Source organism: Chionomys nivalis, chromosome 1 (assembly GCF_950005125.1).
Source record: "Chionomys nivalis chromosome 1, mChiNiv1.1, whole genome shotgun sequence".
Classification (NCBI taxonomy): domain Eukaryota; kingdom Metazoa; phylum Chordata; class Mammalia; order Rodentia; family Cricetidae; genus Chionomys; species Chionomys nivalis.
In genome coordinates this window covers 3,785,465-3,801,666 of record NC_080086.1, presented here as the reverse complement: position 1 = coordinate 3,801,666, position 16,202 = coordinate 3,785,465, and the positions used below count along the sequence as shown (strand labels likewise).

The window sequence follows — 16,202 nt, the reverse complement described above, 5'->3', positions numbered from 1 at the left end:
GGTGGCCTGCTCACACACAGGGAACAAAGGATGGCATGAGGTGATACCCCAGATTCCACTGAGCACCCAGCAAAGATGTGGCGATGGGAATTACATCACTTGTGCTGGGTACAGACTTTCCGATGTGGCTGCCTTGGGGTCACACAAGCTCTTGAAATTCCTGCCCAGGCTCTGTAATTATGCCGTGTTTCTCCACGCAGAACTCTGGTGGGATGGATCGTGCGGCAGAAACTTTAGGACAGGGGTAGACACCTCCACCCTAGGGAGAGAATCCTTTGAACATATGGTCCCACTTCTGACCTCTCACCCCAAGGGGTAGATCTGGACTGTCGCTAAACAGCGGCAAAGATCAGCCCTAAAACTCTCCACAGCCCTGGCTGTGCTGTGCCTAAGACTATAAGATGCGCTCTTTTGCACTCTGACTTTTTCTGAAATCAACAAAGTCTGAAAACTCTGTAAATGCGGTGCTCATTTATTTCCTTTGGAAGGTTAACAAAGGCCACCGTGTGTTGGGGTTCACACCTGCTCTCTCTGTAAGGCTTGAGGCAGGATGATCACTGTGAGTTTGAGGCTAGCCTTGGCTACAGAGTAAGACCCTGTCTCAAAGACAAATTAAGATGGAAGATTGGTAATGAACAAAAATATTCTAATTAAGGCAACTACATTATCACTGATTAAAAATTAACCGAATCATCAATAAGGAAACAAAGGAATACGTTCTAAATTAAATTAGGGTACCATCCTCATTCATTCCTCATCTGCCCCCACCCATGGGTGTCAAACAGCTTCCCGATCTGAGAATGGACAGGGGAGCCTACTAACAAGGTCTGCTTAGAGGCTTAGGAGACACTTGAATCCTCGCTTATTGGCAGAGCACACTCGTGGCATCTGTACCGTGTTTCCTCCTCCAGCCCCAGGCGATGCCTGCGTGCTCCCCAGCCCCAGGCAAAGCCTGCGTGCTCCCGGTAGGCTGGGCTAGCCAGCACACTTGAACATCACTGTGATTTCTGGACTGAAGAGACTTACCATTAGTCTGGAAAGGCGCTCTGAGGAGAGCCCCTCGGAAAGCTGTGTTGAGCGCCCTCCTGAGGACGTTCAGGGTGATGTAGGAGAGGCTGGTGAACGTGTAACTGTCAACAGCCAACACCACGGAGTAGGAGCCCAGGACTCCACAAGCCAGGATATTCAGCTGCAGAAGAAGAGAGACAGTCATCACCCACCCAGCAAGGCCAGCCTCAGCTCTCACCCACATCTTAGCAATCACAAGGGCTAGTGAAAAAGCAAGGTAAAAACCACATTTGATCTCCATAATGGAATTTGAGAATTTCAGACAGTATATTTTTATCATTTTCTTTCCTGTCCCCTAGCTCTTCCTGGCTCCTCCTACCCACCATAGTAGATTCTGACCACACTGTCTGGACCATCAAAATAGGGCTGACTGGGGTTCAGAGCGCTTGCTGCCCTTGCAGAGGACCTGGACCCCTCTTCTGGTGTCTGCAGGCCCCAGGCACGCACTAGGTAAAAAGTTAAACACTGCACAACACAGCCAATGACACCGTTCCGCAGGGTTCTGCTCCATGGTGACTGGCCCTCCAGGTCTGTGCAGGACACTTTGATGTCTGAACCATGGCAAATGCCTACCGATATCCTCAGAATGTGGCCCTGCCGCCAAGCAAAGCACAACCAGGCTGTAGAACATAATCTTCCCCAAAGAACTTCCGCAATAAAATCTAATCAGAGGAGCCATCCTGCAGAGGCAGCTAAGACTAAAGCCTCTGGGTTGCCGCGGCAGAGGAAGGGGGCTTGCTCTGCTCCTGCGCTGGCAGGCACTGGCACTCAGAGGGACTGGGGGCGACACAGATCCGGACAGATGGAGCAGCAGGGAAAGGGGCCACAGATGATGAAGATGGTACACTTCCCAAGCCTTCATCCCCTTGACAGGAAACAGGCCAGCAGTCCTTCTATCCCTGACAGCCCCTCTGGAGGACCAGTCCAGGCTGCTCAGGTGTGTTAAAGCTGGTCCAGAACCTGCTTACCTGACGCTACAGGCCTATCAGTTCCCTTTCTTTGTTTAAGTTGACCAGTCCAAAATCCGGGTAGGGGAGCCTACCCCAGGCACCAGAAACAGTTCGCAGTCTCAGTCCTCAGGGGTTAAGATGGGTTCAGTGTCCCGTCCACGTTGGTGTGGTGTCTGTGTGTGAGATGTGTGTGTGTATGGGGTGTGTGTCCCCTCCACGCTGGTGTGGTGTCTGTGTGTGAGATGTGTGTGTATGGGGTGTGTGTCCCCTCCACGCTGGTGTGGTGTCTGTGTGTGAGATGTGTGTGTATGGGGTGTGTGTCCCCTCCACGCTGGTGGGGTGTCTGTGTGTGAGATGTGTGTGTGTATGGGGTGTGTGTCCCCTCCACGCTGGTGGGGTGTCTGTGTGTGAGATGTGGGTGTATGGGGTGTGTGTCCCCTCCACGCTGCTGGTGTGGTGTCTGTGTGTGAGATGTGTGTGTGTATGGGGTGTGTGTCCCCTCCACGCTGGTGTGGTGTCTGTGTGTGAGATGTGTGTGTGTATGGGGTGTGTGTCCCCTCCACGCTGGTGTGGTGTCTGTGTGTGAGATGTGTGTGTGTATGGGGTGTGTGTCCCCTCCACGCTGGTGGGGTGTCTGTGTGTGTATGGGGTGTGTGTGTTCCCTCCACACTGGTGTGGTGTCCATGGGGGGGGGGTATCCCTCTATGCTGGTGTGTTGTCTGTGTGTGTATATGGGATGTGTCCCTTCCACACTGGTGTAGTGTCTGTGTATGGGATGTGTCTGTGTATATGGGATGTGTCCCTTCCACACTGGTGTGGTGTCTGTGTGTGGGATGGGGTGTGTGTGTGCCCTCCACGCTGGTGTGTCTGTGTGTGGGATGTGTGTGTCCTGTCCACACTGGTATGGTGTCTGTGTGTATGGGATGTGAGTACATGGACTTCCGCTTTCAATAAAACTGGCTAAGAGTGTAACTTCTCTCCTGTCTTTCAATTCTTTGACTGGTGGACAAAGCAAACCTGACCTGAGACCCCCACGATAACAACTGAAGAAAAACAAGGATAAACACACGTGACGATCGATCACAGAACAGCCCAGCAGCCAGAGCCCTCCCTAGTGACTAAAACACATGAAGGATTCGATGGGTGGTTCCCTGGAGGCTGGAGGGCGTGCTAATGAGTAACCCAGCCACACGAAGCACTTACTATTCTCAGGCAGCCCAGGAAGAGAACTGGGATGAGCAGAGCTACACAAGAGAAGGTCACCCAAAACACTCCATCGTCACGGAAAACATTCAGGTTTCCTGGAAAAGCGGAGAAATCAACAATAAACAAGAGGTCCACAAGTTAAATTTCACTGTCTTGGTGTCTGTCTACAAACACAAGGCTTAAAGTGACGGCCAGGGAGTGCGCTGGTGGCTAGCACATTCTAGCCTTCTGTAATGGTCAATATAATCCACACACTCCCTGCGTGCATTTGTTTGTAGACAGGGTTTCTCCCTGTAGCCCTGGCTGTCCTGGAACTCTCTCCATAGACCAGGTTGGCCTGGAACTCAGAGATTCGCCACCTGCCTCTACCTCCCCAGGGCTGGGATTAAAGGTGGGTGCAGCCCTTGCCCAGCTAACGTCTCTTTTCAAGGGTGTGCTCTAGGCGGGGTGAGAGCCCCTTCCAGGATGACCTGAAGAGGGCGCCACAGCGCCTTTCCTCCCAGATCTCAGCCCTAGACTCTGATTCCTCCCCACAAAGTGGGAAGACTGGATTATACTGGGGAGTGGAGGGGGGCTCCTAGTCTCCCCTCCAGCTCAAGCATTTATGAACTTCTGTAATGGGGGGTCCCCACGGACAACAGTCGGAGTAAGCAGCGGACTCAACATGAGTAGATTTGAGCCTCAAGCCCAAGTCCTGCTCATGGAGAGCTCCGGCACACTGGAGCCGGCTACGGCACACTGCACTTTCTGCGGTCATGGTCCAGTGGGCAGCACGCCTTCAGTGGCCCAGAGCTACATGAGGTCGTCTTTTACAAACTAGGTTAAAAAAATCTGCATGTGGTGACAGACATCCATGCTCCCAGACACTTGGGAGCCGGAAGCAGGTGTGGTGGTACACTCAGGAGGCAGAGGCAGTTCGAGCATCCCTGTGAATTCAAGGCCAGTGTCGTCTACACAATGAGTTCTGAGCTAGCCAGCCTACACAGTGAGATCCTGTTCCCAAAGAGAACAGAAGTAAGTAAATAATTTAAAACTGCATTCTCTGCAAAGGCAGCCAGTGCTACAAACTGCTGAGCTGTCTCTCCGTCCCCAATCAGATTTTGTAAAATTACTTAAAACACATCCTTCAACACAGAAGGAGCCCTGCAGAACCAGCCTAGGTGCACCCAAGAGCCGCCTGGGGCAGGCATGGGCGCTGAGGAGGGTGGAGGGTGGAATGGAAACAGGGTAAGGAGAACGCTGGACACTGGACACGGCTCCAGGCTCCAAGCTCAGTGCAAATCAGGGCAGCGCCCTGTTCATCCGCAGACATATCAGGTCTCTCCTATGACTCAAGTTAGACCCTGGGGGTTAAAACGCACAAAAGTAATTGGCCGTGCAGCAGCTCACACCTGAGATCTCAGCAGTCAGGAATGGAAAGAAAAGGATCGCTGTGAGTCTAAGCCTGCCTGGCCTGCAAAGGAGGCCTTGTGTCAAAATAGAAATAGAAAGTCAAATCTAAAATAAAAACAGAATCTCTGTTCTGACCTGACAACCCTGGGGACACCCTAAGATCCCCTAGGAGGGCTCGCTGAGAGAAGATGGCCGTCACAAAGTGTCATGGCTCTCCCAGGCAGAGGCAAGCAACACGCTCCAGGATGCGGACTCCTGACCAGCTTCAGAGCGCCCAGAACACACACACACACTCACACACACACACTCACACACCGCCAGCATGAGAGTCAGCGGCTCCTACCCAGAGGCGTTGAAACACACTCTCATACACACACACACACACACACACACACACACACCACCAGCATGAGAGTCAGCGGCTCCTACCAAGAGGCGTGAAGAAAATCCCGGAAGAGACGAGGAAGCCCAGCACGAGTCCAACACACAGCATGCAGAGCATGAGTGTCCCAAATCGCCACCATGAGGCCACCAGGAGGATCCCGCCGATGCTGCCGGCGACAGCGGTGAGGACCAGGCGGACTGCACAAGGGAGAAGGCACAGGAAGATGAATCAGCCGGCTTCAACCTCAACTTCAGCCTGCAGGTCCTTAAAGACACTGTCACCCCAGGGCTGGGCACAGGCCGGCTTTGTCAGTAAGAAAGCAAAAGTGACAACCAATCTTAAGTGTGGTAGAGGAGGGGCCGTGATAGAGGAGGGGCCGTGGTAGGGGAGGGGCCGTGGTGGGCGAGGGTCCATGGTGGGCTAAGGGAATCGTGATGTGGTCAAGGGGAGCTGGGGGGAGGGACTGTGGTGGGGAGGGGTCCATGGGAGAGTGAAGGGTTGTGGTGGGAGAGGGGCCACGATGGAGGCTGAGGGGCTCTGGCGGGAGAGGGGCCGTGAAGGGGGAGGCTGAGGATGCGGCTCAGCCAGTAGACTGTTCGTCTGGCATGAAGCGAACTACATTAATCTGGAAGGATCAGAACTTCATCCCATCCTCTGCTACACTGAGTTCTAGGCCAGGTTTAGTGACTTCAAAAGTTGTCTCAAGAAACACATGGAGCTGGGGAGAAGAGAATGTTTGAGGTATTTTCCCCCAGTGGGGAGTGTGTGCTAGGTGGGGCATTGCCTTAGTCTGTAGTCCACGTTGGCCTTAAACTCACACCGCCCCTTCTGCCTCTGCCTCACAGACACTGGACTAACAGGTGCACACGACCACACCCAGATTTATCTGGTTCTGTGGCACTGGGATCTCACTGGCTAGGCAGAGGATTTACTGCTGAGCCACTCCAGGCTCAGACCTTTTGTTTTATTTTTGTTTGTTTGATTTTTTTTTTTCCTGAGACAGGGTTTCTCTGTAGCCCTGGCTGTCCTGGAAGTCACTCTGTAGACCAGCCTGGCCTTGAACTCAGAGATCCTCCAACACAGACAAGGTTTTACTATGTAGCACAGGCTGCCCTCAGACATTTAATCTTCCTGCCTCCGCCTCCTGAGTGCTGGGATTCCGAGCATGGGCCCTGACCCTACTTCTTTGCTGTACCCAGAAAAGCAAGCCTAGATGTGGAGGTGGAGCAGGGTTCCAGGCGCAGGTTGTCCATTGTCTCACGCTTCGTGCATACGGCACCCAGTGCAGGTTAAGCACCAGGAGGCACGGTGGCTGCAAACCCAGCAGCTCCCTGTCCAGTCACCTGTACTCACCGTCGTACTTAAGGGATGTCAGTCTGGTGATGGCGATGTGAAAGAAGAAGCCCACGAAGATGAAACCAACGAAGAATAATTCTGGGAGGAAACCATCAGGAAATGGGAAACAAACAGAAGCCTATGTCAGGCATCTTCACAACGCATGGAGGCATCTAATTTACAAGTCTGCGCCCGAGCGTCGAGAACTCAGACACCACGGCTATTCCCAGAGAGAACTGTCATCCGAGAGGCGGGGAAACGTCAGAAGTCGGTAGTCACGGTTCTGTTATTAAATGGGTAATGGATATACTGGCCGCAGCATCGGATACAAGTGCGCCCCCCCGTGTGGTGCCCGTTACATAATTTAATGGTCACTCGCTAACTTCGCGGTTCATTTACTATGTTCCTCTCTTCTTCTTTGAGAAAGGGGCTCCTTTATGTAGCCCAGGCTAGCAGAATGAGGGTCAGCTTGGGAAAAGGTACCTGTTTTCCAGAATCTGTGTCCAAAGAAACAAACGAAGAGGCCAAGCAGGGCAAACACGGTGGAGAACACTTTGGTAGATGTTCTTCCTTAAAAATACATAAAAAGAAATGAAAATTAGCAGGCAAATGTATCCGCATTAACTAATAAGCAAAGCAGGGAGGAAAGCAAGGTGAACTGGCTTGAGATCATTGCTCCCAAAAATATCCTGTTCCCCTAGTGAGTTAACCTATGCAGGTGATTATTCCCAGTGGCTGCTTTTTATAACACAGAGAACCAGACAGCGCAGGCTCTTGATACCCGTGGTGTTTCTCTAGGAAGGGCATAGCAGAGCATGTGCCTAAAACATGTCTATGTCGTCAGTGAATAAACTGCAGGGAGAAAAGCGGGGAGACTCAGTTAAAATTCACAGACGCGTGAACTAAACACAGACCTCATCTACAGCCTGACTCAGCCCACTGTGGTGATGCATGCCTGTCACCCCAGCCCTGGAGGATCACTGTATATCCAAGGCCAGCTGTGCTGCACAGTCAGTTCCCAGCCAGCCTGAGATAAAGAGGGGCTGGATAGGTGGCTCAGTAAGCAAGAACATTCCTCGCTCTTACAGGGGACTAGTGGCTCACATCCGGCTCTAACTCCACCTCTATAGCGTCCAGCGCCCTCTTCTGGCCACTGCTGGCACTGCACTCAGAGTCCACAGGCTACATGAAAGCAAAGTATCCACATACACAAAATAAAAGCAAATAAATTGCTCTATTGTTTTTGAAAATAGATAGCCATTATCAAGAGAAAACACCGCTCAGCAAATTCACCTTCCTTGGAAACCCTTCAAAAATGAGCATCAGGAAACAGTCCTTCAATAAGAGCAGATGTAAAACACCCACACTCGCTGAAAACCTCACAAGCAGGCCACAAATTCAAACACAACAGTGATGTGGGGCTCCCCTCTGTATCCTATGAGTATGTTTTATTACCATTGGCTAATAAAGAAGCTGCTTCGGCCAATGGTGGGAAATCCGAACAGAGATGTAGAGAGAGTAGGCGGAGTCAGGGAGACGACATGTAGCTGCCGAAGGAGAAGGACACTGGAACCTATCCAGCAAGCCACAGCCTCGTGGTGATAGACAGATTAATGGAGACGGGTTAGTTTAGGATGTAAGAGCTAGCTAGAAATATGCCTGAGCCATTGGCCAAGAGCTAGATAGAAATATGCCTGAGCCATTGGCCAAGCAGTGTTGTAATTAATATGTTTCTGTGCGATCATTTGGGACAGAGCATCCAGGAAACTAAAGCACAGTCTCCGGCTGCACGTGAGTGTCCAGTGGAGAGAGCATGAGGACACACGTGTAAGCAACAAATAAATGGTGTGATTCACGGTCAGTCCACAGATCTGCTTCTATCAGAACCAGACTGTGAGAGCAACTGAGCAGATGATAAAAATGTGCACTCTGCTTCAGAATGTGGGTGACTGGCAGGACGTTCTGCCTCTGGGGCCCGGGAAGACAGCTTACTTATGAAAATGTCTAACAAGCCCGAGGATGGGAGTTCGGATCAACACTCACATAAAAAGTTGGGTGCGGCAGTGACTGCTCCCCAGTGCTGGAAGCGGGACAGGAGGACCCCTGGGGCTTGCTGGCCAGCTGGTCTAGCCAAAGTGGTGAGTTCTAAGATGATGTGGAGAGTGACATGGGAAGACATCCAACATCAGCCTCTAGCCTCCGCATGCACACACGTGTGCACACACATGAACACTGTCTCTGGCCTCCACATGCACACACGTGTGCACACACATGAACACTATCTTAGTTACTTTTCTGTTGGTGTAAAGACGCACCATGACCAAGGCAACCTATTAAATAAGTTGAGACCTAGAGCCCACTCTGCCCCACAGGTGGGCCCCCCCCATCCCACCCCACACCCTGGCTATGTGACTCCTGTTCTCCAGGCTCTGATGGTCTCACTGCCCAGCTTAAACCTCCAGGCAGGTGTCCAGGAGCAGGGCTTGGCATGGCTGTTTCCTCTGCCTGGCACATATGGAGTCCCAATGTGCTCCTGCCTGCAAGGCCTTCACCACCCACGTCACCTCACCTTTCTCATCTGCATGCGACTGCTCCCTGTCCTGCTCTGTGTTTCTTCCTGGAACCCATGAGCTTCTCAAATGCTACTGCATATGTGTGTGTGTGTGTGTGTGCATGTGTGTGCGTGTGATATGTATTATAAATACAGCATACCCATCTTCTCTCCCTTACTACACACACTTACACATTTATACACTTATACATACTCACTCACACACACATTCATACACACCACACTCACACACACTCATACACACATCACACACACCAGACACACACTCACTCACACACACCACTCACACACACCATACTTACACATCACACTCTCACACACTCACACACACCACACTCACACACACACTCACACACCACACTCACACACACCACACTCACACACACACTCACACACCACTCACACACACCACACTCACACACACACACTCACACACCACTCTCACACACACACCACACTCTCACACACACACTGTATATGGAGGGAAACTGACCCCGAGTAAATGTGTGCCGACCTGGCTTGTCTGTTGTCATTGCAGTACTCTGGTTTTGGTTTTGTGCTGATATATTCTGTTGCCTTACATGGGGTATAGTAACATGGCCCCTTTTTTTCAGATTGATTTGCTTTATTTTATGTGTTGAGTGTTTTGCTTGCACGTGGGTCTGTGCACCACGTGCATGCCTGGTGCTCACAGAGGTCAGCAGAGGTTGGCAGATCCCCTGGGACTGGAGTTACAGATGATTGTGAGCTGCCACGTGGGTGCTGGGAGCTGAATCTGGGTCCTTTGCAAGAAAGTACCCCTAACTAGTGAGCCATCCCTTCCCCTGAGTGGGGGTCTTACAAATGGTGACGGCCGAGTGAGCAGAAGCTAGACAAAGCATCTCTGGAGAATCCTAAGCTCTTCACTAGTGGAAACTAGTCTGCGAAGCCAAGGACGCATTTGTCCGGGTTGAAGTGCACACACTCACCAGGAGAGACACAGCTCCCATTCCCTGACTCCAAGCTGCAGGCATACGTGTGCACGGGAACATAAGCAGCAGATGCATTGAGGAACGGGTCCCAAACGATGACATTATAAATGACTCCTTGTCCCGGGAGGGAAGAGAAGGACACAATTGTTTTGTCGTCCGCTGTCAGGGTAACCACCTAAAGCCAAACATAACAAGCTATGTTTACGTGGCCTCTTAGAGCCGTGGTCACCTGTACCAACCAGGACAGTGTACACTCCAGGACGGAGTCCCCAGGAGCGACTGACAGCTGAGGGCTTTGGGGGAGGGAAAGTCAGTTTCCTTCTGGGAAAGACTTGATTTTGATGTTCAAGTGCACATGCCTCTGTGTGTGTGTGTGTGTGTGTGTGTGTGTGTGACTGTCCATGGAGTGTGGTACTCACAGAGTCCAGAAGGGGGCGTCAGATCCCCCGGAGCTAGAGCTACGGGCAGTTTCTGAGCCGCCTGATGGAGGTGCTGGAAACTGAATCCAAGCCCTCTGCAAGAACAGCAAGTGCTCTCAACAGCTGAGCCATCTCTCCAGCCCTGAGAGTCAGTCTTCTTTAAGAATGTAGCCTCTGGCTGGAGAGGTGGCTCAGTGGTTAAAAGCACTGGCTGCTTTTCCAGAGATCCTGAGTTCAATTCCCAGCAACCAAATGGTGGCTCACAAGCACCTGTAATGAGAGCAGGTGCCCTCTTCTGGCAGAACACTGTATACATAATAAATAAGTAAACCTTTAAAAAAAAAAATCCGGACAGTGGTGGTGCACACCTTTAATCCCAGCACTTGGGAGGCAAAGACAGGCGGATCTCTGTGAGTTCAAGGCCAGCCTGGTGTGCAGAGAGAGTTCCAGGACAGGCTCCATAGCTACAGAGAAACATTGTCTTGAAAAACAAACAACAAAGAATGTATCCCCTGTAGGCTGACCATGCTCCACTGGATGGCTCATACCTGTAAGTGTACAGTCAGCACAAACTGCACTCAGTAAGTTATTTGAATCAAACAAGGAGACAGAAGCTGGGAGGGAGTTCGGGGGGGGGGGGCAGATCTGGGAGTAGTTAGAGGGAGGAGTTAGGAGCAAATATGACTGAAATACATTGCATTCATGTATGAAATTCTCAAAGAATTAGCAAAAATGTTAAAAATATTAACCAGGGCTGGGAGGTGGTAGCACACACCTTTAATCCCAGCACTCGATAGGCAGAAGCAGGCTGATCTTTGTGAGTTTGAGGCCAGCCTGGTCTACAAGAGCTAGTTCCAGGACAGCTAGGGCCATTACACAGAGAAACCCTGTCTCGAAACAAAACGAAACAAATGAACACCAATGGGTATATCCTTCAGCTGTTTTTCAGTTGTTAGACTTTTCCCTTTACACTTTCCAGAAGCTCTTGTCTAAGTTATTGGAGTGTACAAAAAAATTATCACTTACTTCCTTCCCTACATCAGGATGATGAGGTCACAGACATGGCTACACTAGAAAGAGAAGTGAATCTCTTCTTCTCAAATGCTAACATGGTGTCAGAGCACCCGACCCCGCCATAGGAGCCGCAAGATCCAGACTCACCTTGACCGCACTGGCCTTCACCTGGGGCACCTGGGCCATCCTCTGAAGATGCCGGAGCAGTGAGGTCTCGGTGAGGTCGCCCTCGGGCAGGAAGTACTGATACACATCATACTGCAGCCTCCATCTGGACTCCTGGCCCGTGCTCACGTCACATGGCGGGGGCTCCGCGCCTCTAAAGCCAACCAACAAAACTGAGCATCAGTGCCTTTGGCTCAAGTCCTGTCAATGGGATGGAGCCAGGGCTCTGATTTCAGTCTTCTGTAGGCACAGCTCCAATTTTACCACCGTGGAGCCTACGTGGTATTCGAGAGGGAAGTAGCACACAGCGATGGGCTGGACTGGCGTTGCTCAAAATCCACACCACAAGTCCCTGCCTCCAATGTGTCGGCATTAGAAGTGGGCTTTGGGGCGATGATCATGAGGGAGGAACCCTGAGCGGGACTAGTGTCCTCATAGGCGAGTCCCGGGCAGGTCTCAGGCACACTTCCCTTCTCATACGGACTGAATACGAAGTCTGCAGCCCACAGGACGGCCCTGTGAAGAGCCCACAGGTGCCACCTTCAGGAGTGTGAGAAGGACATTTCTGACGTGATGCACAGCTGTAACTTGAGAAGCAACTTCAAGTCAAGCCTGGTCTACACAGCGACTTCCGAACCAGCCAGGGACACGTGTGAGGAAATCAATCAATGCCTACAAGTGAGTGAATGAGTAAATTCCTGCTGTTCATAATCCACTCACGGAGTTTATGGTACAGATGGACAAGACAGTCCTTAATCTAAAAACCTGGAACCTGGAACTTCCTGGACTCTGCTAAGATCTGAGGTTTCAAGTTTGTTACTATTCTGGGTTCTCAGATCAGGGATGTTCAGCCGTTAAGGTCTATTCAAATTTCCATCGCTTCTGGCCCCAATGCTTCAAGTAAGGGATGCTTAGCCTATTCTTTGAGGAGGTGGCACTGACTATCACAGACACAGACAGACACACACACAGAGGCCAAGGTAGACAGTGGCACTCACTATCACACACACACACAGAGGCCGCAGTGGACAACGGTACTGACTATTACACACACACACACAGAGGCCGCAGTAGACAGCAGTACTGACTATTACACACACACACCGCAGTGGACAGCGGTACTGACTATCATACACACACACACACACACACACACACACACACAGAGGCCGATGTGGCTGAAAGGAAAACAGATTCTAACATGGGATGTGCTCAGAACATCTTTGCTATTTGATAGTGTATCATGTGGTTTAAAAGATCTGATTTTATTTGTGTGTGTGTGTGTGTGTGTACATACATGGGCACACAGACTTGTGTGGGTACCCATGGAGTCCAGAAGAGGGAGCCCAACCTCAAAGGCCCCTGAAAACGTCTCTATACAATGAAAACAACTGCTTCTTCATAAGAGAGCCCAGATCAAATAACAAGAGCACTCAGCACTGTGGCAGGCGGGTGGGCGGGCTGAGAGCTTTCAACCACTCCTTGCTATTAAAGTGGAAACTGAGGCAGAGTTTTGCAAAATTATATCCTCACAAGGTGTAAGAATTTGGGGCTATGGAATGTCTTCTATATTTAAATGCTTTGAGAAAACTAAGACAGAGCTGGAAAGACAGTTCAGTGGTTAAGTTCACATATTTCTCTTACAGAGAACCACAGCGCCCACACTAGGCAGCTCACAATCACCTGTAACTCCAGTTCCAGGGTGTTGTGAGGATTACTTTAACTGTGTAAAGGTGTGTTACATGTTTCAGCTGCCTTCATTAACAATGTAAAGATGCTGCATTTGTTTCACCTTGCCTGCCTAAGGCACCTGACCGGTCTAATAAATGGCCAGCAGCTAGGCAGCAGAGGGACAGGAGCTGGAGGGCAGAGAATGAACAGGAGGAGAAATCCAGGCTTGAGAAGAAGAGAATGAGAGAGAAAAAGAGAGACACCCGGGCCAGCCAGACAGCCACCAGCCAGCAGACATGGAACAGGACATATAGAGAGAAAGAAAGGTAAGAAGCCCCAAGACAAAATGTAGATAAAGAGAAACAGATTAAATAAGAGTTAAGCTAAGCCTGAGCATTTGTAACTGATAAGTCATTGGACCATGATTTGGAAGCTGGCTGGTGGCCTAAAAGAAAGCCCACTACCCCAGGGCTACCCCAGGGCTACACCAGGGCTACACCAGGGCTAAACCAGGGCATCCAGCACCCCTGACTTTCCAGGCACCTGCACTCCTGTGCACACATCTGTAACCAGAGATTGTTCTTCTGTTTCCCGGCCACCCAGACCCGAATATGCACACAGAAACTAGGTTAATTACAACACTGACCTATTAGCTCAGACTTCTTAATAACTAACTCTTACATCTTAAAATAACCCATTTCTATTATTTTATATTTTACCACAACACTGTGGCCTACCAGTAGGCGTCTTTCTCCTTTGGCAGCAACATGGCGTCTCCCTGACTCTGCCTACTCTCTGTGTCTCTGTTCAGATTTCCTGCCTAGCTTTGCTCTGCTAAGCCATTGGCCAAAACAGCTTTGTTCATCAACCAATAAATCAACATCTATACAGAAGGACGTCCCACATCACATATCCACATATACATACACACACTTAAAAATAATAAAAATTTAAATCTTAAAAAAAGAAAACTAAGATACACTTCCAATCTCCCAACAGCCTCATATCACACCTGTCTCTTCAAATAAAAAAATTCAAAATGATTAAGGAGAATATTCAGTATAAACAATAGCTCAAATATTAGCATTGAGATTTAAATTATGCCAACAAATCCTCCCCCAACAAAAAAGAATTCAACTTTACTCTAGAAAATAATGGTTTGAGACAGTTGGCTGGACCTGCTCTGAAGTCAAGAGCACCCTAGGAGGAGTTTCAACAGAGGGGGTTCGGCCGCCATACCTTGCATAGCCTAGGTTGGCTGGTGCAAACTTGATAGTGGTTTCAAAAGAATTATAGTCCAAGTAAATGTTGGGATCGATATCTAAATCAAACTCCAAATTACAGCCTCCAGGAATGGGATCTGGAGGAAAAACGATGAGATTAGTAACCCAAGAATTCTTATCACACTCCAGGAAACAGATCTTTCACGAGAACTTCCTATATAGCAATAGGTTAGCACAGAACACCAGTGTTTTCTGCCGTATCATGACTGGGGTTCGAAGTGCACGGGTCCCTCATTCCCAGTTCTCTCAAAATGTCCTTCTCAAACTCAGGGCTGTATGTCCTGTGCCACAGAGATGCCCCCACCTTCCCAGCCCTACTCCCGAACTCCAGCAGTCTGAATTTCCCAACCCCGCCATCACTGTGACCTGGCCCTCGTCCCTACGCTGTCAAGAGAACTCTCTGACTCACCGCTGCTGTCACTCTGACACTGGTCGCTCCTCAGGACTTTACTATGCACCACTCCTGGCTCGGGTGTTCCTCTTACCTCCAGAGATCTCAGCCCTGGACTCACTCTGCAGTAGTTATCGCCAGCCCAGTCCAGTGCCTCACCTGTGCTTCACACTAGGAAACGATCATTTTCCCCCAGGTGTCTGAGTTCCTGCTTGACCAATCCCGTGCATGGCCTTGGCTTTATACAGGCTATCTATCCAACCTCACTCCTCTACCCCAGGCCAGCACTCTGCCAACCCTGAGCTTCCAATCTGATGTCCTACAAGCACCTCAGATTCGCTGTGCCCCTTTCAGAAGTCACTACTGACTCCATGACACCCATAAAAGAACGGGCTCCTCAGACAGCGCCATAGCTAAACCGGAGACGGTGCCATATGGTTGTCCTGACAGGAGCCCCAGGCTCCTCTCTTAACATGCAGCCACTGTTCCAACCCCCCAGCCCTGGCTCAGGACCTGTGTTCACATGTCCTCACAGCCGAACCCAGTGCTGACTCTGCTCTTTCTTCTTCATGTAGCTCAGGCTGGCCTTTGACCTGCACGGAGCTGACTGTGAACTGTTACTCCTCCGCCTCCACCTCCCCTGGGCTGGATTACAGGCATGTGACACAGTGGCCAGTTTTCCGGACATGGATCCCAGGGCGCCATGCATGCTGGGCAAGCACTGACCAACCCAGTGACATCATTAGTCCTTCCTAAAGATGAAACAGACTACAGCACCCCTCTGCCCCCGCTATCTGCTTCCTCTGAACCCACCTTAGCACTGTGTGCAAACGCGTCCAAGGCTCTTTGCTCCCTGGCTCCAGACACCCATTGCTGGCCACTCTCCAAACCCTGCACCTCCCTTAGGACAAGCCTGCCGCCACCTCTGCCTACAATAACATGTAACTGAGAAGGGCTGGTTCGAAGGCTGCTTTTTCTGCCTCTCTTACACTGTAACACTCCGATCAAATAAACTGCACTCGTAATAAACAATCTTACCAGGGTAATTTTCCTTGGGCTTCCACAGATGAACTCAGACAGGAAATTACCTCTTTCTGAGTAGGAGAGTGGAATGGCCACGTTTTGAACAGGCTTGGCTTCTTTCGTCTCCAAGTACCAAGTGCACATAGTCTGCTCGGGTCTAAGAATGAAAACCAGCCCTCTGTCGCTGCCTGTGCCTGAGGTGCCTGGGAGGAGGGTCTGCATTTGGGAAGCAAAGCCACCATGAAGACAGAGGTGAGAAGTCACATACACTGCAGAGCTACCCAGTGTGTGCAGCCCTCCATAAACCCCTCATCTCTATGTTCATACAGCCACACCTTCGCAACACACCACCATTGA

General features: G+C 50.5%; 1 protein-coding gene across 2 annotated transcripts in view; it reads right to left on the bottom strand.

The window, feature by feature from the left end:
• Tm7sf3 (transmembrane 7 superfamily member 3) overlaps nt 1-16,202 on the bottom strand; it is a 34,232-nt gene that overhangs the window by 3,234 nt on the left and 14,796 nt on the right. For both annotated transcript variants that reach the window (XM_057792111.1, XM_057792102.1), the window contains exons 3-11: nt 15,911-16,061; nt 14,388-14,508; nt 11,460-11,631; nt 9,877-10,054; nt 6,820-6,906; nt 6,355-6,435; nt 5,046-5,198; nt 3,222-3,319; nt 1,027-1,189 (exon numbers count right to left, since the gene is read on the bottom strand). In XM_057792111.1, the coding sequence (XP_057648094.1) occupies nt 1,027-1,189; nt 3,222-3,319; nt 5,046-5,198; nt 6,355-6,435; nt 6,820-6,906; nt 9,877-10,054; nt 11,460-11,631; nt 14,388-14,508; nt 15,911-16,061 (1,204 nt within the window). The remainder of the gene's footprint in view (nt 1-1,026; nt 1,190-3,221; nt 3,320-5,045; nt 5,199-6,354; nt 6,436-6,819; nt 6,907-9,876; nt 10,055-11,459; nt 11,632-14,387; nt 14,509-15,910; nt 16,062-16,202) is intronic.